General features: G+C 35.3%; 1 protein-coding gene and 1 long non-coding RNA gene across 3 annotated transcripts in view; one reads left to right on the forward strand and one right to left on the reverse strand.

Moving 5' to 3' along the window:
- The window catches only part of LOC100032991 (disintegrin and metalloproteinase domain-containing protein 32), a 160120-nt gene that overhangs the window by 46908 nt on the left and 85746 nt on the right, over positions 1 to 27466 (forward strand). For both annotated transcript variants that reach the window (XM_007476380.3, XM_007476383.2), the window contains one exon: positions 4629 to 4710. In XM_007476380.3, the coding sequence (XP_007476442.1) occupies positions 4629 to 4710 (82 nt within the window). The remainder of the gene's footprint in view (positions 1 to 4628; positions 4711 to 27466) is intronic.
- The window catches only part of LOC103102005 (uncharacterized), a 72036-nt gene that overhangs the window by 42011 nt on the left and 2559 nt on the right, over positions 1 to 27466 (reverse strand). Inside the window, exon 2 of the long non-coding RNA XR_001628355.2 lies at positions 2134 to 2270. This is a non-coding gene — a long non-coding RNA (uncharacterized LOC103102005). The remainder of the gene's footprint in view (positions 1 to 2133; positions 2271 to 27466) is intronic.

The raw sequence follows: 27466 nt of genomic DNA on the forward strand, positions 1-27466 counted from the left end.
ACTATTTATATACTTTTTATATAACCTGTACATATAATTACATCTGTATACATACCTGTATATTAATATGTTATATATATACAAATATGTCAAACTGCTTTTGACATCTACATCTTTACGAAATCTACCAAATAAAACACATATATGTAAACATAGACTCATTACAACTATGTACAGAGCTATATACATATGTGTGTAATGTGTATGTTATGTAGTTTATGTCTTTGCATTAAGTACTACTGTTAATCTTATCTATTCTCTGATAGTATCTAAAAAGGATATCTTCAAACCAGATCTTCTATTTAGATAATACCTCATGGATCTAATACCTACCTACCATTACATTCTTTTTACAACACATCCAGTTATCTACCTACATACTGTCAAAACACAGAGTTCATACAATTTGTGGAACATATGCCCTATATATGTGTCTGTTGGATGCATTATACTTACTTAGTCTTCAGATTTTTCCTCTTCTTATTTTGTCTAACGGATCTTTTCTGTCTTGAATGTATGTCATGTTAGATACAACTAAAATTTGAAAATGTATTGTGTTTTAAGATGCATTTTATCTTATAAACTCCATTTCCAATCCTCATCTGATCCTCTGCTATATACAATCCTCAAAGTTTTTACTGTTCTGTCAGCTCCAGGTTAGCTTTTCCTTTTCTTCTTTCCTATGGCACCCCTCTTATCTGTCCCTACCATTCCAGAACCTCACCCCTTTGCTTTTACCCATGTGCCAGCTGCTTCATTAACACTTTTCCTATCACTTTTAAGTTAAGATAATCAACAAAACAACAAATCAAGCTTGGATTTATAAGTGCTTTCTTGTGCTTTAACTGCTCACACAAAAAATTTAACAATCAGATCTTCAGATCAGTTTCCTTTTTCATCCCTGTCTCACATGATGGAGTGATTTTACTCCTTACCAAGGCTACATGTCCAAAGAAACCCAATCCATACTATTTTCTCCAACAGATTTTCCCCTCTGTTATTCCTACTCTTTCACTCATTTTCAGTCTCTTGTTTACTGGCTCATTACCCCTTGCCTAGAAACATACCCATATCTCCCCTATCCTGAAAAAATTCTTTCTTGATCCTTCCTTCTCAGCTTTTCCACCTTCTGCAGTTAATTCTTCAGAAAGGATATTTACAATAGGTGCCTCCGCTTTTTAATTTCTTGTTTTCTTCTAAACTCCTTATAATCATGCTTCCAACCTTATCATTCCACAAATGCTTTCTCCAAAGTTAATAGTGATATTTTAGTTATCAAATCCAAATGGCTTTTTCCTTACCCTTCATTTTCCTTGACTTCTCTTTAGCTTTTGACATTGTTGAAAATTCTCTCCTTGATTCTTAATTCTCTCTAGTTTTTTTCTGGATTCTACTTTCTATTGGTTCTTGTCCTACTCATCTAACCACTCCTTCTCTGTTTCTTATACTGTATTCTATTCCAAATCATGCCCTCTAATGGTAGGTGTCCCTTAGGGTTCTGTCTTGGGCTCTATTCTCATATACCACTTCATTTGGTGATCTAATCAACTCCCATGGATTTAATTACCATCTCTATACTGATGGTTCTTAAATCTACCTTTTCTGCCCTAGTCTCTCTGCTGACCTCCAATTTCACTTTTCCAACTGCCTTTCAGGCATCTTGACCTGGATATCCAGTAGATCACTTAACTCACTATGCCAAAATGGACTCAGTATCTTTTTCTCTAAGCCCTTTGTGTCTCTTACTGTACTTATTACTATAATAGGGCAACACCATACTCTGAGTCCCTCAGACTCAAAACCTAGGAGTCAGTATATCTCTTGTAGGCATCCTGTCCTCTGACTCTGCCATTACTCTAGGGCAAACCTTCATCACTTCATACCTATATTTTTGTAATGGCTTGCTGGTGGGTCTGCCTGCCTAAAGTCTCACCCCAAATCAATCCATTTTCCATCACCCACTAAAATTATTTTCTTAAAACACAGGTACAATCACACTGTCCCCATTTCCCCGCCTCCTATTCCTCCCAATTCCCTGAACTCAAGTGGTCCCCTATTGCTTTTAGGATTGTAAACAAAATACTTTGGTATTCTTCATAACCCATCCTCCTCCTACCTTTCAGATCTTCTTACCTCTTACTCACCAAAACAAATTCTTCTATGTAGTGACACTGGCCTTCTGGCTTTTCCATGAATAAAACATTCCATTTCTGATAAAAATTCTATAGAGAAGTCAGCCCAAGATGGATAGGAAACTATATGAAGAAGTTCTGAAGATAAAAACAAAAATAATTCTGATCAGGAAAAAGAATGAAAGTTGTCTAAAGAGAATAATTCAGACACACAGGAACTTTGCTTGGATTTTAAAAAAGCAAGTAGAGAAAATAGGAAGGACAGGTAATAGAGAATGAATATAGAAATGTGGTACATTACTCTAAGAAGTGCTAAGATTGCAAAAGCTTAAACTGAGGACAGCAAGATCCTTCAGTGGTTGGACATTGAGCTTAGAATCAGGAAGATTCATCGTCCTTAGTTCAAATCTGGATTTGGACATTTACTAGCAGTGTAGCCGTGGGCAAGACACTTGACTGGTTTGCTTCATTTCCTTCATTTGCAAAATAAGCTAGAGAAGGAAATGGCAATCTGTTTCAGTATCTTTGCCCAGAAAATTCGAAAATAGTCATGAAGAGTCAGGCACAGCTGAAAAGGACTGAACAACATCATCTAAAATCTAAAATATGAGCTGAGACTCGTGAAGAAAACTAAAGACCACAAAAAAGTATTGGGTTTGTTTTTTTTTTTTAGTTTAAATGAGAAAAAGAGAAGGCTCAAAAGGTTTGCACATGCCACCCAAAGTTGCTGGAACAATGTGAAGAAATGACAGAAATTAGCATGAGAATAACTTAATGTCCTCAAGTCACCTGCTCCATAGCGATTACATTCTAAGGTATTGAAAAAACAGTTGGATGTATTTGCAACTACCAGACATCTTTTTAAGATAGTAAAGAATAGAAATGAAAACCATAGTTTTGGAGGACAAATGTCTTACTTCTCAAAGAAGAGAAGAAAATGGAACCAGCAAACTTAAGGCCAATGATCGTAATTTCCTTGAAAAGTTTGTTTTCCTTTCAAAAGTTTGCCAGCACAGCTTCATTAAGAAATTATTACGGCATAGTAATTTTATTTAGTTTTGGTAGTTACTTAATTGTAGAACAGGAAAATACAGATTTTATTTACTTACATTTTAACAAAGCATTTAAATGGAGTATTTTACACCATTCTGGAAAAATTCAAAGAGTAGCTATAGTAGTAATTAATGGTTTAATACTAATTGGTAGGAAAAGTATTGGAATTACTTAGAGACTGATTCTGTTAAAGCTTATGCTTTTATTGATGATTTGAATAAAACACTGATGACATTTTCAAATTTACAAATGACATTTGTGAGCAAAGATACCATAAGTTTAACATGCTGGACACCAGATGGTAAAATTAATAATATTGGGTAGAAGAAGCATATTTAGCATAAGTGGAAGGAAAAACTTATTAACATGAACACCTTCCAAAAATGGACTTGGGACATGGTGTAGTTTTCTCCATTTCAGATCTTCAGGCAGAGACTGGATTACAATCAATTAGATATGTTATAAAATAATTGCTTTTCTTTCTGAACTACAGGATCATTGAAGTCTTTTTCATTTGTGAAATTCTGGTTTTCTGTGGTCCATCAATTCTTTGGTGATGATCTGCCTTAGTTGGATCTCTCACCAAATTTTCTACCTTTTTTGCCTCAGATTCTTTTTGAAGTGTTATGATTTGATTTGATCATACTCTACCATAATATTTTATAAATGAATTTATATTCTTAACCAGTGTTGCCTTTGATGTCTCATAAACCCACTTGGTAAGGAAATGAGATATTTTCCGGTTGTGGCAGTATGGAGGTTCTTTTGCCCTCTTTGTTTAGTTTTTGCTGCTTGACTTCTTAAACTTCTATATACTGGAAATTATGCTCCTTAACTTTTTTTCATTTCTCTTAATATAGCAACAAAAACTATTTGAATGGATTAATTAAAGCTATTTTAATTGTACTTAATGTCCTTTCATATTTATTTGTCCTTTTGATTTTCTTCTCATCTTTATCTGTTTTAATTTGGTATTAATTTTGATCTTTGTGTCAAATAGCTGGGAAACTTGACTGCACATATGCCCCTGGTTGTGAAAGGACTTCCATTTTAGTAACCAATTATTTAATGTGTAGAGAAGCTGATATTTTTCATTGGTCAAAATATATTACCAGAGTAAAGGATTTTTTGCTGTTTTTTTTTTCATTTTTTTCCTCTGGCTTCATGTAAAATTCATTGTCATTGTATAGGAAGTAGGAAGGTATCAGAGATGTTAATATTTTGGACAAGTTTTTGAAAATATAGCATGATTTTCATCTAACTCAAGTAAGGGAAAATCTCTCTCAAATATATGAAAAAGGTTGACATAGCAAACAGACTACCTTTCCTGTGTGTCCTAATAAGTATGAATATTTCTAAATAATCATGTTAAATCTTTACTGATAATATTGAAGTCTGATATTTTTGTTAATAATAATTGTGATTAAAGATATTTTTCCTCAGTTATAGGAAGAATCCTATGACTGTAGGAGCAACTTTTCCTGGAAAGATGTGCATTCTTCATTATGCTGCAGGAATTGTTCTGGTATGCAATGATTTAATTCATCTTATTGTTTTATTTCTAAATATAAACTTTCAAACATATTAGTATCTAAAAACATACATACGAATATATGTTGGGATCACTTACATATTGTTTTTTGGCTTAAGGACCCAGGTTCAAATCTTGGCTTTGCTACTTACTATTGATGTGACCTTGGGCAAGTTATTTAGGCTCTTTGGACCTCAGTTTCCTCATTTGTAAAATGAGTGGTATAAAAGAAAAGATATTCGGAATTTATCTTCTCAGTAAATCTGACTGTTTTGTGAATTTGCGACTCACAAAGGTCAGTGGTCTACAGGCATCCAGTGCTGCACACTCACCCCAGAAGGGGTCAGCCAATATGATTTTCTTTCCCAGGGATGTAGGGCAGCCTGGACGCCTATCCTTTCTGCAAGGCAGATAAAGCCACCGTGCCATATAAGAATGGCCAAGATTACTTTGTATTTTTTTCATAGCTAAATGAAATATCATGAACCCCCAGCCTTTGAAACATCTGGACACATTCCAGGACAATGAAAGCATGCACAAACTCCCTTTGGCAAGGATAGCTTGCAAGGTACTTACTACAGGGAATTTTTATTATATTACAGTATGAGTATTGATTACTGATTATCATACACAGTTATTCAGTCAACTAATAACTAGGATTATTACTAAATCTATAGTTGCAGTTTATAAATAATATGTTCAATCGGATTATAAAGAGAATATAAAGGTATTAAGAGGCATAAAACAATGAACATAAACTGAAACTGCTTAATTAAGTTATCCTTTTGACCTGCCTTTGGACCTGGGCCAAATAATAGGCTGATACAATCTAAATGCATAGAGGGTGGTACTTTATGAGCAAGCATTTCAAGAGTGGGCACTGCCCTACTGAGATACAAAGATAACAACGGAAACCGGGGGACTACTACACAAATGTTATAAAAATAACATGGTAATTATAATACATGATTTAGCTATTGTGGGGTATGGGCAACAATCTCTTTAATGGTTGTCATCAATTATCTGAGCCAAGGAATCAATCTTCTGAGCAAAGGAATTAATGAGCTTATAGTGATTGCTAAGATCCTGAGAAATGTCAGCTAACCTTTTCTTTAAGTGTTTAAAGTTCTTAAGGGCAGTATGCATTATGTTAGATATGTAATGGATAGGTCCTTGTAATGGATAGGGGATTATGGTGCTTTTGTCCCCCCCACCATCATGAGTCTGAATGCAGCAAGCAGAGCTGGTCTTCCTTTTAATATTTGTAATAAGGCAGTATCCAACTGATGAGTGCCTGCTTTCTACAGCAATTTTTCTTTAAAAATTCACAAAAAGGATTGTAAGTTAATATTCTTTAATAATAACTACCTGGGACATTTCCACAAACTTTATAATGTGATAAATCTGTATGTGTCATTGTGTCCACATTAAAAAGGATGTAGGTGATGAAGCTGGAGTAGGGGTGTTTGGGGACAAAGGTGATGTCAAAATTGGAGGCTTATAACCTGCTCCTTTGCTGGAGTACCAGTTGTTGAAGGATTTTGGTCAGGGCCAAAGGATGTTAGGAAAGGAAATTCACTGGTCAGATCAATAAGGTCTGGAAATGATAGTGTCTCCAAAGGTTTTGAGTATATCTAATATTATGAAAGCATTAAAAAACAAGAAGGCTTAAAATAGGGATGGCATAGGTAAAGATAACCTAAAAATTCTTAACAGCTGGGAGGATAGTCAGGAATTAGGTCTTAACCTTGGTCTAGTCCAAAATTATGTTACTATTCTCATACATGCTATGAGAATAGTAACATATTTTTGCATTGTGCTTATGTTTTCCATTGAACACTTGCTCTGATTATAGAAATTTGCTAATAAAAGGAAAAAGCAGTGATGTGATTATGATCGTATCAAAACTGGTTCTTCAAGCCTGAATCTAAGGGCACAGTATAACTCAATATGTATACCAGGGTATATAATCTTTAATTCTATTTACTTCAGGTAAGAGTTACAGATGACAATCAGTCATGCAATAACAATTCCACTTTACAGACAGACTCAGGAATATGGGAGACATTCCTGTTCAAAAAAGATGCAACACAATGGGGAAACTTAGTCAAGAGGACCCTACATTCAGCTAAGCTAAGGTTGTCCCTTCCTCTTTTTCCCAGATAAAAACCTCTACCTATCGGAGTTCAGGATCACACTCCTGAGTAACTTATACATTTCTCTTGAATGGTGGATTACTGAATCAATGATTCATTAGACAATTCTACTTGAATTCAAAACTCAAAACACTATCTGTTTCTTTCCCAAAAACTTTTACCTCAAATGCAAAGTCTCATGAACAGCTTAGGACTCAATGTAATTAATCTTTTTTTTTTTAATTTTATAGTATTTTATTTGATCATTTCCATGCATTATTCATTAAAGACAAAGATCATTTTTTTCCTCCCCCTCACGCCCCCCGTAGCCGACGTGTGATTCCATTGGGTATCACATGTGTTCTTGCTTCGAACCCATTGCCATGTTGTTAATATTTGCATTAGAGTGTTCGTTTAGAGTCTCTCCTCTGTCATGTCCCCTCAACCGCTGTAGTCAGGCAGTTGCTTTTCCTCGGTGTTTCTACTCCCACAGTTTGTCCTTTGCTTATGGATAGTGTTTTTTCTCCTAGATCCCTGCAGATTGTTCAGGGACATTAAACCACCGCTAATGGAGAAGTCCATTACATTCGATTATACCACAGTGTATCAGTCTCTGTGTACAATGTTCTCCTGGTTCTGCTCCTCTCACTCTGCATCACTTCCTGAAGGTCGTTCCAGTCTCCATGGAATTCCTCCACTTTATTATTCCTTTTTGCACAATAGTATTCCATCACCAACATATACCACAATTTGTTCAGCCATTCCCCAATTTATGGGCATCCCCTCATTTTCCAATTTTTGACCACCACAAAGAGCGCAGCTGTGAATATTTTTGTACAAGTCTTTTTTGTCCATTATCTCTTTGGGATACAGACCCAGCAGTGCTATGGCTGGATCAAAAGGTAGACATTCTTTTATCGCCCTTTGTGCATAGTTCCAAATTGCCTTCCAGAATGGTTGGATCAGTTCACAACTCCACCAGCAATGAATTAATGTTCCTACTTTTCCACATCCCCTCCAGCATTCATTACTTTCCATAGCTGTCATGTTAGCCAGTCTGCTAGGTGTGAGGTGATACCTCAGAGTTGTTTTGATTTGCATCTCTCTGATTGTAAGAGATTTAGAACACTTCTTCATGTGCTTATTAATAGTTTTGATTTCTTTATCTGAAAACTGCCTATCCATGTCCCTTGCCCATTTATCAATTGGAGAATGGCTTGATTTTTTGTACAATTGATTTAGCTCTTTATAAATTTGAGTAATTAAACCTTTGTCAGAGGTTTTTATGAAGATTTTTTCCCAATTTGTTGTTTCCCTTCTGATTTTAGTTACATTGGGTTTTGTTTGTACAAAAGCTTTTTAATTTGATGTAGTCGAAATTATTTATTTTACATTTTGTGATTCTTTCTATGTCTTGCTTGGTTTTAAAGTCTTTGCCCTCCCAAAGGTCTGACATATATACTATTCTGTGTTTACCCAATTTACTTATGGTTTCCTTCTTTATGTTTAAGTCACTCACCCATTTTGAATTTATCTTGGTGTAGGGTATGAGGTGTTGATCAATTCCTAATCTCTCCCACACTGTCTTCTAATTTTCCCAGCAGTTTTTATCGAATAGTGGATTTTTGTCCCAGAACCTGGGATCTTTGGGTTTATCGTATACTGTCTTGCTGAGGTCACTTTCCCCCAGTCTATTCCACTGATCCTCCTTTCTGTCTCTTAGCCAGTACCAAATTGTTTTGATGACTGCTGCTTTGTAATATAGTTTGAGGTCTGGGACTGGAAGGCCCCCCTCATTTGTGTTTTTTTCATTATTTCCCTGGATATCCTTGATCTTTTGTTATTCCAAAAGAACTTTGTTATGGTTTTTTCTAAATCAGTAAAGAAAATTTTTGAGAGTTCCATGGGTATGGCACTAAATAGATAAATAAGTTTGGGTAGGATGGTCATTTTTATTATATTGGCTCGTCCTATCCATGAGCAGTTAATGTTTTTCCAATTGCTCAAGTCTAGTTTTAGTTGTGTGGAGAGTGTTTTGTAGTTGTGTTCATATAGTTCCTGTGTTTGTCTTGGGAGATAGATTCCTAGGTATTTTATTTTGTCTAAGGTGATTTTGAATGGGATTTCTCTTTCTAGATTTTACTGCTGAGCTGTGTTGGAGATATATAGAAAAGCTGATGACTTATGTGGGTTTATTTTGTATCCTGCAACTTTGCTAAAGTTGTTGATTATTTCAATTAGCTTTTTGGTTGAATCTCTTGGATTCTTTAAGTAGACCATCATGTCATCTGCAAAGAGTGATAACTTGGTCTCCTCCTTGCCTGTTTTGATGCCTTCAATTTCTTTTTCTTCTCTAATTGCTACTGCTAGTGTTTCTAGTACAATGTAGTACAAAATAATAGAGGTGATAATGGGCATCCTTGTTTCACTCCTGATCTTATTGGGAATGCATCTAGTTTATCCCCATTGCAGATGATATTAGCTGATGGTTTTAGATATATACTCTTTATTATTTTTAGGAATGAACCTTCTATTCCTATGCTTTCTAGTGTTTTTAGTAGGAATGGGTGTTGTATTTTATCAAAGGCTTTTTCTGCATCTATTGAGATAATCATGTGGTTCTTGTTGGTTTGCTTGTTGATGTGGTCAATTATGTGGATAGTTTTCCTAATATTGAACCAGCCCTGCATCTCTGGTATAAATCCTACTTGATCATGGTGGATGACCCTTCTGATCACTTGCTGGAGTCTTTTTGCTAGTATCCTATTCAAGATTTTTGCATCTATATTCATTAGGGAGATTGGTCTATAGTTTTCTTTCTCTGTTTTTGACCTGCCTGGTTTTGGAATCAGTACCATGTTTGTGTCATAAAAGGAGTTTGGTAGAACTCCCTCTTTTCTTATTATGTCAAATAGTTTGTATAGTATTGGGATTAACTGTTCTCTGAATGTTTGATAGAATTCACTGGTGAATCCATCAGGCCCTGGGGATTTTTTCTTAGGAAGTTCTTTGATGGCCTGTTGGATTTCATTTTCTGATATGGGATTATTTAAGAATTCTATTTCTTCTTCTATTAGTCTAGGCAGTTTGTATTTTTGTATATATTCATCCATAGCACTTAAATTGGTGTATTTATTGCCATATAATTGGGCAAAGTAATTTTTAATGATTGCCTTAATTTCCTCTTCATCAGAGGTGATGTCCCCCTTTTCATCTTTGATGCTGTTAATTTGCTTTTCTTCCTTCCTTTTTTTAATTAGATTGACCAGTACTTTGTCTATTTTGTTTGTTTTTTCAAAGTACCAGCTTCTTGTCTTATTTATTAAATCAGTAGTTCTATCACTTTCGATTTTATTAATTTCTCCTTTAATTTTTAGGATTTCTAGTTTGGTTTTCTGCTGAGGGTTTTTAATTTGGTCGCTTTCAAGTTTTTTTATTTGCATTTCCAATGGATTGATCTCTGCTCTCCTTAGTTTGTTAATATATGCACTCAGGGATATGAATTTACCTCTGATTACCACTTTGGCTGCATCCCAAAAGGTTTGAAAGGATGTCTCACCATTGTCATTTTCCTCGATGAAATTATTGTTTCTATGATTTCTTCTCTAACTAAACGATTTTGGAGTATCATATTGTTTAGTTTCCAATTAGTTTTTGATTTAGTTTTCCATGTACCATTACTGATCATTATTTTTATTGCCTTGTGGTCTGAAAAGGCTGCATTCATTATTTCTGCTTTTCTGCATTTGTGTGCTATGTTTCTGTGACCTAATGTATGGTCAATCTTTGTGAATGTGCCATGTGGTGCTGAGAAGAAGGTGTATTCCTTTTTATCCCTATTTATTTTTCTCCATATGTCTATTAATTCTAATTTTTCTAAGATTTCATTCACTTCTTTTACCTCTTTCTTAATTATTTATTTATTTGATTTATCTAAATTTGATAATGGTTGGTTCAAGTCTCCCACTAATATGGTTTTACTGTCTATTTCTTCCTTCAATTCTCCTAGTTTCTCCATTAGAAATTTGGGTGCTATATTATTTGGTGCATACATGTTGATTAGTGATATTTCCTCGTTATCTAAAGTCCCTTTTAACAAAATATAATTACCTTCCCTATCCCTTTTGATCAGGTCTATTTTTGCTTTGGCTTTATCAGATATCATGATTGCCACTCCTGCCTTCTTTCTGTCAGTTGAGGCCCAGAAGTCTTACTCCATCCTTTAATTCTGACCTTGTGGGTGTCTACCCGCTTCATGTGTGTTTCTTGGAGACAACATATGGTAGGGTTTTGGATTCTAATCCATTCTTCTATTCATCTACGTTTTATGGGTGAGTTCATCCCATTCACGTTCAACGTTATGACTGTCACTTGTGGACTCCCTGGCATTTTGATATCCTTCCCTAATTCTAACCTTTCTTCTTCAGCTCTACCTTTTAGTCCAGTGATTTACTTTAAATCAGTCCCCCTTGTCCTTCCCTTTCTACCCCCCTTCCTTCTTATTCCCTTCCTTATTTTCCCCTGTAGTCTTTTTAAAATTTCCCCCCACCCTCTCCCTCCCTTGTACTGCTTCCCTCCCCACCAGTCTGTTTTTTACCCTTCTACTCCCCTATAGGGCACAAATCTATTCTCTTCCCCAATGGATTGGATTGTTCTTCCCTCTTTGGGTCAGTTTCAAAGTACGTAAGAGTTGAGTATTTCCTATCTCTAACCTCTTTACCCTTCCAGTGTATCGATGTTCTCCCCCCTCCCGCCATGAGCTTCTTTGTGACATATAAATTTACCCCCATTTGTTTCTTTTCCCATTTCTTTTAGTCAAAACCTCTTTTCTTTTTTAGCTTTAGTCATGTATATATATATATATATATATACATACACATGTATATGTATTTATGCATGCATATATCTATATACCTATTTATGTCTTGTCCTTTCATCCTATACAGTTTGTCACTGTTTCCTCTGAGTGTAGTTCTTCTAGCTGCTTAGGTGATAGCAACAGTTTTTAAGAGTTGCCAATGACCTCTTTTCTTATAGGGATACATATCATTTTAACTTATTGAGTCTCTTAAAAAATTTTGTTGTTGTTGTTGTTGTTGTTTTTCCCCTCTTTTTTAATTACCTTTTGATGATTCTCTTGAGTTCTGTGCTTGGACTTCAAATTTTCTGTTCAGGTCTGGTCTTTTATTTATGAATGCTTGGAACTCTTCTGTTGTGTTAAATGACCATACTTTCCCCTGTAAGAATATAGTCAGTTTTGATGGGTATTTTATTCTTGGCTGTAGGCCTAGTTCCCTTGCTTTATGGAATATCATATTCCATGCCTTTTGGTCCTTCAGTGTGGATGCAGATAGATCCTGTGTTATCCTCACCGTGTTTCTGAATGGCTTCTTCTTGGCAGCTTGTAATACCTGTTCTTTCATCTGATTGTTTTTGAATTTGGCTATAACATTTCTTGGTGTTGTCAGTTGGGGATTAAATATAGGGGGTGATCTGTGGATTCTTTCAATCTCCACTTTCCCCTCTTGTTCTAGGATCTCGGGACAGTTTTCCTGGATAATTTCCTCTAGTATTATGTCCAGGCTTTTTCTTTTGTCGTGGTCTTCTGGTAGTCCAATTATTCTTAAATTATCTCTTCTTGAACGATTCTCTAAATTGTCTGTTTTGTGAATGAGATGCTTCACATTTTCCTCAATTTTTTCATTCTTTTTGTTTTGTTTTATAGTGTCCTGCTGCCTTGTGAGGTCACTTGATTCTAGTTGTTTTTCTCTGGTTCTTAAAGATTGGATTTCATCTCTGGCTTTTTGGTCGTCTTTTTCCTTCTGGTCTGATTTTCTTTGAAGATCGTCTTTCATCCTCTTTATCTCGTCTTTCATCTCCTTTGCCTCATCTTTCATCTTCTTTGCCTCATTTTCCAGCTGGATGATTTTGGATTTCAGGACACTATTTTCTTGTTTTAGTTCAAGTGCCTCTGTTTCCAGATGACTTATCTTAATTTTTAAGTTCTTTTCCCAATTGTCTTCAGCCTCTCTTAGTTGTGTTTTGAGTTCTTCCACAGCCTGTATCCAATTCGCTGGGATTTCTGGTTTATCGTTTGCTGATCTCTCCCCCTCTGTTCCATTTGGTGAGTAGTAGCTGTCTATTGTAGTTTCTTTCTTCTGTTTCTGTTGTTTGTTCAAATTCACCCCTTCTTTCCTCCCCGTATTTGTCTGTGCTCTTGTTCCTCTCATTTTTTGGTTTTTTTGGGGACTTCTATCAGTCTCCCCTCTTGGAGCTTTAACAGAGGATTTCTTGGTGTAATCTCTGGGGGATGGTTGTTGGGGGTTTGAGCTTTCCTGTCCTCTGGAGGCTTTTGAATGGCTTAAAGTCCAGCAGTCGATGCGGATGGATGGGGAGCCTGGGCTTCCCTGTGTTCTGGAGACTTTTGATGGGATTGAGTTCAGCTTAGTTGGGCTGGGTTTACTCTGAATTTTAAACTTCCTGGATGGCTGGAGCAGATATGGAGGATCTCCAAAGCTCTGGCCAGGCTGCCAGGTCTATGCTCCTTCTAGGCTGCCATCTTGACTTTGCCTCTTGGTTTCTGTTTTTTCAGAAGACCCTGCTCTCTAAGGGGGGAGATGCATGGCCTCTCTGGGCTCTGAGGGCTCCTGATGGGATTAGGTTCATCTGGTTTGGGCCAAATGAGCCCTGATGCAATAAGCCTCCTCCTCCACAGTCTGTGTTGAATGCCTGGAGACTGGACCGGGTTGTTTTCAAGGTAAGCCCTTCACTAGCTCTGAGGTTTTTGTTCTTTCAGAAACTCTGAGGGCTCCTGATGGGATTAGGTTCAGGTGGTGTGGGTCAAGTGATCCCCAAGCCAAAAAAAGGGAGAAAAAAATAGCAGCAACCTCCTCTTCCACAGTCTGTTTTGAATGCCCTGAAACTGGCCCGGGTTACTTTCAAGGTAAGCTCTTCGGAGCAACCGCTTTGCCAGCCCTGAGTTTTCTGTCCTTTCAGTAGCTCTGAGGGCTCCTGATGGGATTGGGTTCAGCTGGTGCCCTAAAGCTGGGACCTCCCTTGAGACTCAGATGGAAGGACCCAGCCAGGGGGCTACCGGTTTCCCCCTTCTCTCTATGTTTCCCTGCCGTCTGTGTTGGGCGCCCCAGAGACTGGCTCAGGTTGCTTTCAAGGTGAGTCCTCAGAGCCCTGAGGTTCCCACTGCTGCCCCAGCGCATGGGCTCAGCACTCTGGGTTGGGGGGATGAGTCCTGGGACCTTCTTTCTGTCTACCCCTTAGATCCGAGTGATCTAGGGTTCTGGCTTTTGGGGTGCAGTACCTTTTGATCCAGGTCCAGGAGGAGGTTTCCCCAGGTCTATCCTGTTGTTCAGCTTGAATTTCGGTGGCCTAGGAGCACTCTGTTTGCGATCGGTAAGGAAGGGTTTCTGAGGTCTGAACTTTTGCTGCTTCTAAGCCGCCATCTTGACCGGAAGTCTCTCAATGTAATTAATCGTATTCTCATGGAGATGTAATAAAAAAAAAAACAACTTTGGGGGCAGCTGGGTAGCTCAGTGGATTGAGAGCCAGACCTAGAAATGGGAGGTCCTGGGCTCAAATCTGGCCTCAGAAACATCCCAGCTGTGTGATCCTAGGCAAGTCACTTAAGCCACGTTGTCTAGCCCTTACCACCCTTCTGCCTTGGAACCAATACAACTTCTGCCTTGGAACCAAGACAGAAGATAAGGATTTAAAATAAAATAAAAGTTTACCAGGACTCACCCACATATAAGATATTTCACCTGGCATCTTTTCGCTTTTTTTTATTCTTAAGCTATGAAATCATCCTGCCATTAGGACCAACTATCATAAATCATTTCTGTATTACTGATAACTTGTAAATTCACAAAGACAATCTCTGACCTCAAGGAGTTTACAATGGGAAGACAACATATATAAAAGGAAGCTTAAGAGCTAGGAATTGGAGGGGAGGGGATATTGTTGGGAAGGTGTTGAGTATTCCACCTAAGTTAAATAATATAATGATGATATTTCATCAGCTTATCCTGGGTCGCACATCATGTTTCCTGGAGTTTAGATCAAGAAGAGCTGAGTATGAAAAGTAGAGATCTAAATATCCTTACAATAAATGGATCATAGCTTTTAGTCAAATGGAACATTAGGATACAATATTATTTTCCTTCTACATTTTAACTACTCTTTCCCCCTAATATGCTAATATATCCTTCCTTTCCAACTTTATTTCACAGTATTATTATTCATATACTTATGTTCCAACTAAGCTGGAGTGTTTATATTTCCCTCTTGTCTTGCCTTTCCCTGTCATGCATTTTTGTACACTTCCTGCCATGTCTGGAATGGATTCTCCCTACATCTCTAATCTTTGAAATCCTCTTCCTTAAAGTAGCAGTTTAGGTGTCACCTCATTCAATAAACTTTCATTTATCTACCATGAGGCCACCTAGCTAGAAGAGTTTAACCTATCAAGTATCTACTGCCACTTTGGTTTCTTCATTGTACTTAGTCAAGAGATTTGGGCTGGAGACCTAACTCAGATACTATCTGTATAATTATTGAGAAATTGCAAAATCTCTTGGAGCTTCAGTAGCCTCATCTGTAAAACGTGGACAATAGTATTTGCAATACCTATATGACAGTTTTTTGAGGAATAACATTTTTGCAATAATTACACTATATAAATGCCATATTCTCCCTACCTGGATTCTTTACCATCTTGTTCAATATAAGAGACAAAATAACTACCATAATCTAATTTTTATATGTTGTTGCTCAGTTGTTTCAGTCTTATCCAACTTTTTGTGACTCCATTTTGAGGTTTTCTCAGCAAGGATACTGGAATAATTTTTCATTTCCTTCTTCAGCCCATTTTATATATGAGGAACTGAGACAAACAAGGTAAAAGATCACACAACTACTAAGTGTCTAAGTCTGGATTTGAATTGAGGAAGATTAACCTTTCTGACTTAGGACCTAGCACTCTATCCACTTACTTAGCAGTTCCAACTTGTATATATAGTTATAGCTATATTATTTCTTGTCCCATCTGTAAAATTAAAATTAATATTCAATAACTCCAAGTATTATATTTTATAAGGTTTATAAATTAATCACTTGAAGTAGAAGAAAATGAAAAAGAACACAAATAAAAACCCAAGTAAAAAACACCTGAGTAAAATTCTCCTTCCTCTCATATCACCCCCACCTCCACAGCCATGTTTCCAGGAGGAGAGAGTGAGGACAGAGTACACAAAGGGTATATCTTCCCTACATTAGCACATAAGGTCGATATATAATGGGGATGATGGGAAAGAGTCCCTGGAGAGAGAATTCTAATTAGACACATCTACTAGATTGTATATTCTTTGAGAACTATGTGTCATATTTCATCTTTTTTTATAATTAGGACCCAGCTGAATTCAATCAGTGTAATCAACCAATAAACATCCATTATATATGTTCAAAACAAGTATAAAAAGAATATAAATACAACTCTTGTTAATCAAAAAAGGGAAGTTCAATTTTCACAAAATAAAAATTAGTCTTTTATCGTCAGTGAGTAATGTTAATTCTTAAAAAAGCAAAGATCCAGTTATCCAGTATCCTTGAACATCAGAGCCTCATGGGCTCTGAAGAACCAAAAGAACCACAGTGTGCTTAGCAAATTTGTTTATTTCCTTAAAAAGAGAGATTTCAAACACACAAGTAGGAATTGGGTATAATCAAGCCAATGGAGGAAGAAGAGGTTACATGTTTCAAAGAAGGCAGGGAGTGTCCAGGATTGTTCAATAAGGGATAGACTTCTGCTCAGCAACAGGAGAGTCTAATCCCAATGTTACAAGGCACTTCTAAACAATACAAAAGTCATTAGAAAGCTGTTAAACCTTGACATTTTCCCCTTTTGACTGAGAGATCTCAAAGAGGATTGCCCCCTGGCCAAAGAGGAAAAACAGTAGAACTACAAGAAAATAGTAAATTAGGGACTCACAGTTCACTTAAAATTCAGAGATTTTAGGTTTGCACATGCTCCATAAGAATCATTGACATTTGACGTACAAGATTATCTAACCAGTTTCTCAAAACTTTCCACTCCAATTAATTCCAATCTCTTTGGGAAGAACATAGATGCTATCAGGAATCATATATATATATATATATATATATATATATATATATATATATATATATATATATATATGTAACAAAACTAATTGTAGAGAAAGTTTCTCCAACCCTAGATTCAATGATTATGTAAATCAATTGATTTACAAGAATCTGATTATGCTTCAGTTGAAACAAAAACTTGAGGTGGTGTGCATATATATTTATGTAAGTAATTTCCAATTGTATACATAAAATAATGTTTATCAAATGAGTTACCTCTAGTAAAAACATGTTCCATTGTTAACCACATTTAAATAGAACGAATATTACACAAGCATTATTTACATTCTGAAAGAATAATATATTTCAGAAACTTAATCTTATACATGACTATATAAATATTAACAGACAGATAGATGACAAGTCCAAATACTATTTTTCTTTAGTTGTTTTGGATTTTGAATGGCTACACATTCAGATTGAAAAAGTAACATGTTGTATATTTGCATTGTGCACATATCTTCCGTTAACCACTTTCTCTGGTTATAGAAATTTGTCATAAAAAAAAGGGGGCAGGGAGGGACATGATTATAACAGCAGAGAATCATAGTTGGCAATCAGTCATGCAGTAACAATTTCACCTCACAGCCAGACTTAAGACTAATCAGGTGAGAAAAATTCCTTTTCAAAAGGAAATAACAAAAAAGGGGAATTGAGTCAAGAGGATCCTACCTTCAACTATGCTTAGATTGTTCACTCAGCTTTTAAGCCAGATGCAAACCTCTACCTGTTAGAATTCAGGATCTCACTCCTTCTGAGTAACTTAGGACTTTTTTCTCTTAAACGGTGGATTACTAACATTAGACAACCACACCTGAAATCAAAACTCAAAATGATATCAGTTACAGTGTCAAAATCTTTTACCTCAAATGACAATCTTAGGGCTAAATACAATTAATCTTACATAAATAATAAAAAATAAAATACTAGGATTCACAGACATAAGAGATTTCATTTGTGTTTCTTCTCTTCTTAAGTTATAAATTTATCTTGACCTAAGCATGAATCATTAAAAATTATTTCTACTTATAAATAAACATATATGATCAGTAATCCAATTTTATTGTTTTGAAATTCCATTACTCATTTTTCACAGGGCTGATGACCTTGAGAGTACAAATGGCTTCAAGAAGCCTTATAAGCTTACAGATAAAGGAAATTCTGTAAGGTTTTTCTTTTTTAGCTTTTACACACATTACTTACCAATATTTTTCTCCCCTTTTTTTCTTCTCTTCTTAATTTTTCCAGGCTTTTCCAAGTCTCGTCACTTAATAATGGACCTAATTGATCAGATCTCCTTAAGCATTAACATTCATCTATCTGGGAATTCTCAGGAGGGCTTGGACTTCATCAATCATAATTAAAAAAATCTTCATTAAGTATCATTATTATTACTTTGAAAATATACCTAATCAATGATTCCAAGGTTTTTTTGGGATAGAGATCTCAAAGAATTCAAGTCATTTCATGATAAAAACTATATTATCCTTTACATTTCCAAATGAACAGTTTGAAAATTTTTACCTCATTCCTTAGGCAGTTAAAGCAATAACAGTGCTGGAGTCAGATGGATGTAAATCAAAACATACTATCACATCAGTGTATTTTATGGTTTAATTTTGAGGCTTTGGTTTTGTATGAGTGTGCTCTTACAACAGTGACAAATATGGAAGTATGTTTTGCATGAGAATAAAAATAAAATTAAAAACAAACAAAAAAAGCTATAACAGTATAATCCATAAACCCTAAAAGAATCCAGATTTTAAAAAGAATTTACCACTTAAACACCAGATCTAACAGAAAGCCTTATCAAACTTATATCAGGCATTAATTTTATCCATAGAGATAAAACTTCTCATAAGATAACATAGTCAACATAATTCCTGCCATATGTACCAACCATATTGAAAATTTCATACAGAATTATCCAACTGAAGCTTCGCATTGCTGAGAGTAGCCAAATTTTCACAATTGATCTTCATATAATATTGCTGTCACTGAGGACAATGTTCTCCCTGTTCTGCTTATTTCTATCTGCATCAGTTCGTGTAGGTCTTTCCAGCTTTTTTTCTGAAATAATCCTGCTTATCATGTTTTATAGAACAATAGTATTCCATCACTAATCTATACCACAGTTTATTCAGCCATTTGCCAATTAATGGACATCCCCTCAATTTCCAGTTCTTGACCACCTCAAAAAGAGCTGATATAAATAGTGGTATTACTGACTCAAATTGTTTTATAGCTCTTTGGGTATAATTCCAAATTGCCCTCCAGTTCACTCTAACAATGCATTAGTATCCCAATTTTGCCACATCTCCTCCAACATTTATTATTTTCTTTTGCTGTCATATGAGCCAATTTGATAGATGTGAGATGGTACTTCAGAATTGTTTTATTTTGCATTTGTTTAATCAAGAGTGATTTAGAACATTTTTCATATTATTATTGATAGCTTTGATTTATCTGAAAACTGCTTATTCATATTATTAATATCTTTTGACAATTTGTCAATTCGGGAATGGCTATTATTCTTATAAATTTTACTCAGTTCTCTATATATTTGAGAAATTGGATAAATTTGTCATAAATTTCTTCCCAGTTTTTGGTTTCCCTTCTAATATTAGCTACATTGAGATTTTGTTTGTATAAAACCTTTTTAATTTAGTATAGTCAAAAATTATTCATTTTACACCTGGTAATGTCCTCTGTCTCTTTATAGATAGATAATATGGTCATAAATTCTTCCTTTATCCATAGATCTGATAGGTAAACTATTCTGTGTTCCCCTAATTTACTGATAGTATCACCTCTTATGTATAAATCATTTAATCATTTTGACTTTATCTTGGTATAGTGTGTGAGATAGTGATCTATACCTAGTTTCTGCCATACTGTTTTCTGCTTTTTTCAGAAGATTTTGTCAAATAATGAGTTCTTATTCCAAAAGCTGGGATCCTTGGGCTGATCAAACACAGGGTTGCTAAAAGTCTAATTTATTCCATTGATCCACCATCTATTTCTTAAATAGTACTAGAGTGTTTTTTTTAATTAAAAAAATTATTTTGAATCCCTTACCTTCCATCTTGGAATCAATACAGTGTATTTGTTCCAAAGCAGAAGAGTGGTAAGGGCTAGGCAATAGGGGTTAAGTGACTTGCTCAGGGTCACACAGCTGAGAAGTGTCTGAGGCCAGATTTGAACCTAGGACCTCTTGTCTCTATGCCTGGTTCTCAATCCACTGAGCTACCCAGCTTCCCCCTATAAAAGTTAAAATTAGATTTCAATAATAATAATATTATATTTTAAGGGATTTATTAATGATCATTAGAAATCACGGAATAAAGAGGATACAAAATAAAGATCACATGCCAATGGCTGATTAGACCTTTTAAAATCTCCATGCTTAGCATACCACTGGCCACCATTCTGTCTTGCCCAAGAAAGAGGCCCAAGAGGACTGCCCACTCACTAATATCCTCTGTCTACAGGAAGTACATAATGACAGGAAGTTAGTGGACTTCTGGGAAATGTAGTTCTTTTTTTAGGATAAGAGATTTTCAATTATACACCCCTACTAGATTGTTTTTAATGGTTAACGCTTTATAGTACAGTTTGAAATCTGATACTACTAGATCAACATCCATCACATTTTTTTCCATTTATTCCCTTGATATTTTTTATCTTTTGTTCCTCCAAATGAATTTTATTATTTTTTTAGTTCTATGAAATATTTTGGTAATTTGATTGGGAATGACAATAAATAAGTAATTTAGGTAGAATTGTCCACCCATGAGCAATTAAATGTTTTTTCCAGTTGTTTAAATCTAACTTTATTTGTGTAAAAAGTGTTTTGTAATTTTGTTCATATAATTCCTGTTTTTATCTTAGCAAATAGACTCTGAAGTATTTTGTATTGTCTAGAGTTATTGTAAATGGAATTTCTCTTTCTACCTCTTGCTACTGAACTTTGTTGGTAATCTATAGAATTGCTAATGATTTATGTGGGCTTATTTTGTATCCTGCAACTTTGCTAAAGTTATTAATTATTCAACAAGTTTTTTTTAATATATTCTCTAGTGTTCTCAAAGTATACCATCATATCTTTTGCAAAAAGTGATATTTTAGTTTCCTCATTTCTGGCTTTCACTCCAATTTCTTTTTCTTATTATTAAAGTTATTATTTCTAGTTCAATATTAAATAATAGTGGTGGTCATCCTTGCTTCACTCCTGATCTTATTGGGAAGGCTTCTAACTTATCCCCATTGCAGATAATACTTGCTGATGGTTTTAGATGGATGCTACTTATTATTTTAAGGAAAGGACCATTTATTATTATGATTTCTAGAGTTTTTTTTAATAGGAATGAATTTAGTATTTTATCAAAGACTTTTTATGCAACCATTGAGATAACAATGTTATTTTTGTTAATTTGGTTATTGATATAGTCAGTAATGCTGATTGTTTTCCTGATACTAAAAACCAGCCTTGTAAATCCCACCTGGTCATAGTGAATGATCATTGTGATTTAGTAGTCTTTTTGGTAGTATTTTATTTAAGATTTTTGCATTGATAGTCATTAAAGAAATTGGTTTGTAATGTCCTTTCACTGTTTTCAGTCTTTCTGGCTTAAGTATCAGCACCATATTTGTGAGAAAAATAATTTGATAGGATTCCTTTTTTTGCCTATTTCACCAAATAGTTTATATAGTATTGGTATTAATGGTTCTTTAAACATTTGAGAGAATTCACTTGTGAATCCATCTGACCCCGTAGGGATTTTTTCCTAGGGATTTCATTGATTGCTTGTTCAATTTTTTCCCCCTGAGATGGGGTTACTTTAAGTATTCTATTCCATCTTTTGCTAATCTGGGAAATTTACATTTTTGTAAACGAATATTCATCCATTTCACCTAGATTACCAGATTTGTTGTCATATACTTGGTGCAAAATAGTTTTCAATGATTGCTTTAATTTCTCTTCATTGGAGGTGAATTTATCATTTTCATTTTTGATACTGATAATTTGCTGTTCTTTTTTCCTTTTTAAAATAAAATTAATCAGTACTCTGTTATATTTATTTTTTCATAAAACATACTCTTACTTTTATTTATTAGTTTAATACCTTTATTACTATTAATTTTATTAATTTATCCTTTGACTTTATTGATATAAATATTCAGAAATATAAATTTTACACTAACTAATGCTTTGGCTGCATGCCATACATTTTTATATGTTGTCTCCTCTTTGTCATTCTCTTTAATGAAATTATTGATTGTTCTTTGACCCACACCTTTTTTAAATCTATGATTTAGTTTCCAATTAATTTTTAATTCATCTTTCTATGCACCCTTATTGATTCTAATTTTTTATTACATTATGATTTGAAAAGGATGCTTTTATTATTTCTGCTTTTCTGTTTTTGGTTGTGAAGTGATACCTTAATACATGATCAGTTTTTGTGTATGTACTCTGTTCTGCTGAAAAGAAGGTATATTTCTTTTTATCCCCATTCAGTTTTCTCTAGAGATCTTGTTTATTTTTTAGTCAAATTTATCTAGTTCTGATAGGGGAAGATTGAAGTCCTTCACTAATTAAGTTTTTCTGTCTATTTTCTCCTGAAGCTCATTTAATTTCTCCTTTAAAAAATTAGAGGCTATACTGTTTGCTGCATATATTTTAAATATTGATTACTTGTCTATAATACTTTTTAGAAAGATGTCATTTCCTTCCTTATCTCTTTTAATTAGGTCTATTTTTGATTTAGCTTTGTCTGAGATTGTTATGGCTACTCCTGTTTTATGTACCTCAGGTGAAGTCCAATAGATTCTGCTCCATTTCCTTATCTTTACTCTGTGTGTATCTATTGGCCTCAAATATGTTTCTTGTAAACAACATATTGTAGGATTCTGGTTTTTTTAAGGGCAGGAATTTAAGCTCGAAGGAATCTTTGCTTTTTTGCTCTTCCATTGTATGGGTTCTGGTTTTTAATTCACTCTGCTATATGCCTCTGTTTATTGGATAAATTCATTCCATTTATGTTCACAGTTATGATTCCCAGATGTATTCTTCAATTTTTTTTCCTCTTTTTATCCTGTATTTTCTCTCTTCTTTTACTCTGTTACTCCTCACAAGTATTTTGCTTTCAATCACCCCCACACACAAATTACCCTTCCCTTATATTATTCTGACCTCAATCCCCTCTTCTTATTCCCTTCTTACTTCTCCAAAGGGTAAAAAAGGCTTCCATACCCTGGTTACTATACCCTCTTTGAGCCAATTCCCATGAGAATAAAGTTTAAGCACTGACTGTCACTTTCCTTATCCTCACCTCAATTGTATTTTTTTGCTTGTTTATGTGATATAATTTACCCTATTTTACCTCTCTCTTTCCTTTTCTCTCTGCAATCTTCTTTTCCACTCCTTGATTTTTTTTGCATATTGTTTCATCCTAAACAGTTTTTTCCCTCATACTCTTTGTCTATGTATACGCCTTCTAACTGCTCAGCCAATAAAAACATTTGAGGTACAAATGTTATTTTCCATGTCGGAATATAAACAATTTGGTCTTATTGACTCCTTTTAATTGTCTCTTTCTTGTTTACCTTTTTATGCTTCATGTGGAATCCTGTGTTGGGACATCAAAGTTTCTGTTTAGATCTGGTCTTTTCATCAGGAATGTTTGGAAATCTTTTATTTTATTAAATGAGCATTTTTTCCTCCTGAAAAAATATACTTATTTTTGCCGGATATGTAATTCTTGGTTGTAAACCTAGTTCCTTTGCCTTCCAAAGTATTTTATTCCAAGCCTTTTGATACTTTAATGTAGAAGTTGCTAAAAGCTATGTAAATTTTTGACTATGTCTCAATGGTATTTGAATTGTTTCTTTCTGACTGCTTATAGTATTTCCCCTTTTCTTGGGAGCTCTTTAATTTGGCTATAATCTTACTGGGTGTTGTCAGTAGGGGATTTATTACAGGAGATAATTGATGGATTCTTTCAATATCTATTTTAAACTCTTGTTCGAGAATATCAGAGCAGTTTTCTTTGATACTTTCTAATATTATAATGTCTAGGGTTTTTTGGATCATGTCTTTCAGGTAGTCTATCTCTTTTTAGATTGACTCTCCTGGATCAATTTCCTAAGTGTTTTTTTTTTCAATGAACTATTTCATATTTTCTTCTATTTTTTCATTCTTTTGATTTCATTTTACTGTTTCTGGATGTCTTATGAAGTTATTAACTTCTCTTTGCTGAATTCTAATTTTTAAAACTGAATTTTGCCATCTACTTTTGAACCTCATTTTCCATTTGGTCAGTTCTACTTGTTATGGAACTTTTTTTAAATTGGATTTTTGTGCTTCTTTTTCCATTTGGCCAATTCTGTTTTTTAAACTGTTATTTTCTTTTTGCATTACTTTAATTTCTTTTCCCCACTTCCCTTCTGCCTATCTTGTTTGATTTTTAAATTCATTTTTGAGCTTTTATAGAGCATATGGCCAATTCCTATTTTTTTGGGAAACTTTGCATGTGACTATTTTGATCTCATTTTTCCCTACTGAGTCGTGCTTTTGCTCTTCTTTGTCCCCATCAAAATTTTCTCTGGTTAAGTGTTTCTTTTGCTGTTTCCTCATTCTCCCAACTTTATTGTTTTTGACTTTTGTCTTAAAGTGGGCTCTGTTTTCAGAGTAGAAGGGACACTTGGTTAAACTCCAGTTTTTCCTTGCTGCTACTCTCATATCTAGTCCTGGTTTTCTGCAAATTTCAGTTATTACAATGTGGGCTGACAAGCTCTGGAAGCCACCTCTCACTGTTGATTCAATCTCTTTGTTTTGTAGGACTCAGAGTTCCTTTGTGCTGATCTTGGGGCTTTACTACAGTCTTAGGCAGGGGCTCTGAGTCTCACCCTTGCCCTACCCCAACAGGGGCATGCTGCAGATTGCCTTGTCCTGGGGCTTGGGGCATTTTTTGCCAGTTTGGGCAGAGCTCTGGACCTCTCCTTATGTTAGCACCACCTAGGATCCAGATTGGCTTGAGCTGGTATTGTTGTAGGGTTTGGGCCTTCATTGCCAGCTTTGGCAGAGGCTCAGAGTCACTCTGGGCTTATACCAGCATGGCACACTGGATTTCTATACAATGGATCTTGTTGTGAGTTTGACCAGGCCAGATGCTAGGGACTTCTTTACACTAGGGTTTGGGGCCTCACTGTAGGCTTGTTCTAGGGCAGTGATGGCAAACCTTTTGGAAATAGAGTACTTGGCCCCACCCCACCCCCTCAGAGACCTTGTGCCATTCCCTGTCCCCCCATTGAGTGCCAGGCACACACACACACACACACATACACACACAAACACATACACACACACACAGGGGAGGGAGAACATACCCCCATTGGCTGCTGAGCAGAGGGGTAGGGGAGATGAAAAAATATTGTCAGACACAGTGGAGAGGGAGAGGGAAACAGCTTTGGCCAAGTCCCTCTGCCTTTCTGGTAACAAACTCTGCTTGCCAAAGAGAGCTCTCTGCTTACCATCTCTGGCACATGTTCCATAGGTGCATCATCATTGCTTTAGGGTTTGGAACTTTAAGAGGTGGGTGTGGGATGTTCTGCTCTTGGATTAGGCATATTCTCAAGGTCTCAAAGTTGGCTTGTAGCCGAGTTTGGAACCTGGAGCAATAGGTAGGGAGTGGGAGGCTTGTACTTCTTTGTGCACTGTTTTACTTTGGGCTCCTCTTTCACCCCTGTGAAATAAACACTCTCTTTCAAGTTGTTTTCTTCAGGAGATTACTTTACTCCATTCCCTTGTTGCTTCAGTCACTCTAAAATTTGTTTTGAGATGCTATTTTAAGGTTGGTTTGAGAAGATTCCCAAGAGAGATTCTTGCTTTCTCTACTGCTGCTATTCTGCCATTTTGGCTCCACCTCCCTTGATTTCTGTTAAATTTAAGTTTTAGGAATATCAATTCAAAATTCATTATATAATTTTTGAATGAACCATTTAAGACCATAATATAAGTGCTCATAATTTCATGGCCCCTAATTAGTTTACTACACTCTAAGTTGTTTTTACCCTTTTATCTTGCTTTTTTATTTTTTCTTCCAAAAGATTCTCATCATTTAGTAATGAAAGGATGGAGAGACAAAGAATTATAAAAATGGGTCACAAAACAGAGATCTTTCTAAAATCCTTATTTGTATACCCAATCTTCTGAATACAGACCAAAACATGGATTCACAAACAGAGACATAAAGCAGTTAACATTCTCCTATAACTCATGCAAATACGAATAAAGAGAAGAAAAGCATTCCATCCATAGAGTTTAATTTAAAGCCAGCTTTGTTTTTGTTTTTAAAGCCTTCTGTCTTAGAAGTAATACTGTGTATTGGTTCCATGGCAGAAAAGTAGTAAGGACTAGGCAATTGGGATCAAGTGACTTGACCAGGAATCATATAGCTAGGTTATTTCTGAAGTCAGATTTGAACCCAAGATCTCCTGTCTCTAGGCCTGGCTCTCAATTCATTTAGCCTCCTAGTTTCCCCTGCTGCCTTTGTTTTTAAACAATTTCATCCTGATCAAAGATCCCACCACCTTTTAGGTATCAGTCATAAGGGTTATTTTTATCACCTCTCATTAAAATTAAAAGATCCTTTAGAAAAACAACAGAGTTCTCTTGCCTACTGACAACTCCTAATAAAATCTCCTGAAACTCTATAAAGTAAATACATAAGCCCTGCTACCATGTTCCTGTGTCAACTTTTTATTGCTAATCTAATTTCCCATACTAAAGGGAAATGACCAAAGAAATAAGCTAAGATTTTTCTCACGAAGGGATGGACAAAAACCTCTTTTCAGTTTGGAATTCAATCTCTTATATAAGAAATTAAATTAAGGATTTGAATAAAATATGTGAGAATTCTAAATTAATATTGTGGTTGCCAATTTAAAAATATTATAGCTCAAGCCAAAATAACTTTTAGTAGCTTTATTTACAAAGAGTTGGAAAGACTGAAAGTGGAAAAAAAAGAGGGTAGAGAAGATGTCTACCTACCATACTAAATATTGCTCCAGTGCTCGATTTAGCCAGGCAAGGCTTGTTAACCCTTGACCAGAGAACCCAGAATTCCACCTATGCAGCCTCCTCCAAGAGGGGAAGGCTTCTTTGGAACTAATCTCTCTAGAATCCAGAAAAGGAAGGCCAGCTACTCATTTACCCAAGCTGCAATCCCAGGCCAAAATCCTCCAAGCTGAAGATTCAAGCTGAAGAAGTTCAGGACTTTTTATAGTCATGTCATGTCCCTTTTCCTCTTCACAGGGGCCAACCACAATTTCCAAATTGCCTAGCACTGCCTAGGGAGATATAGTGTCTGTGGGATCTACTTCTCACCCTTTGAAGGTGTCAACTCTTTTCAAAGTATTAACAAGTTTCTGATTGA

This window comes from Monodelphis domestica, chromosome 1 (assembly GCF_027887165.1).
Source record: "Monodelphis domestica isolate mMonDom1 chromosome 1, mMonDom1.pri, whole genome shotgun sequence".
Taxonomy (NCBI): Eukaryota; Metazoa; Chordata; class Mammalia; order Didelphimorphia; family Didelphidae; genus Monodelphis; species Monodelphis domestica.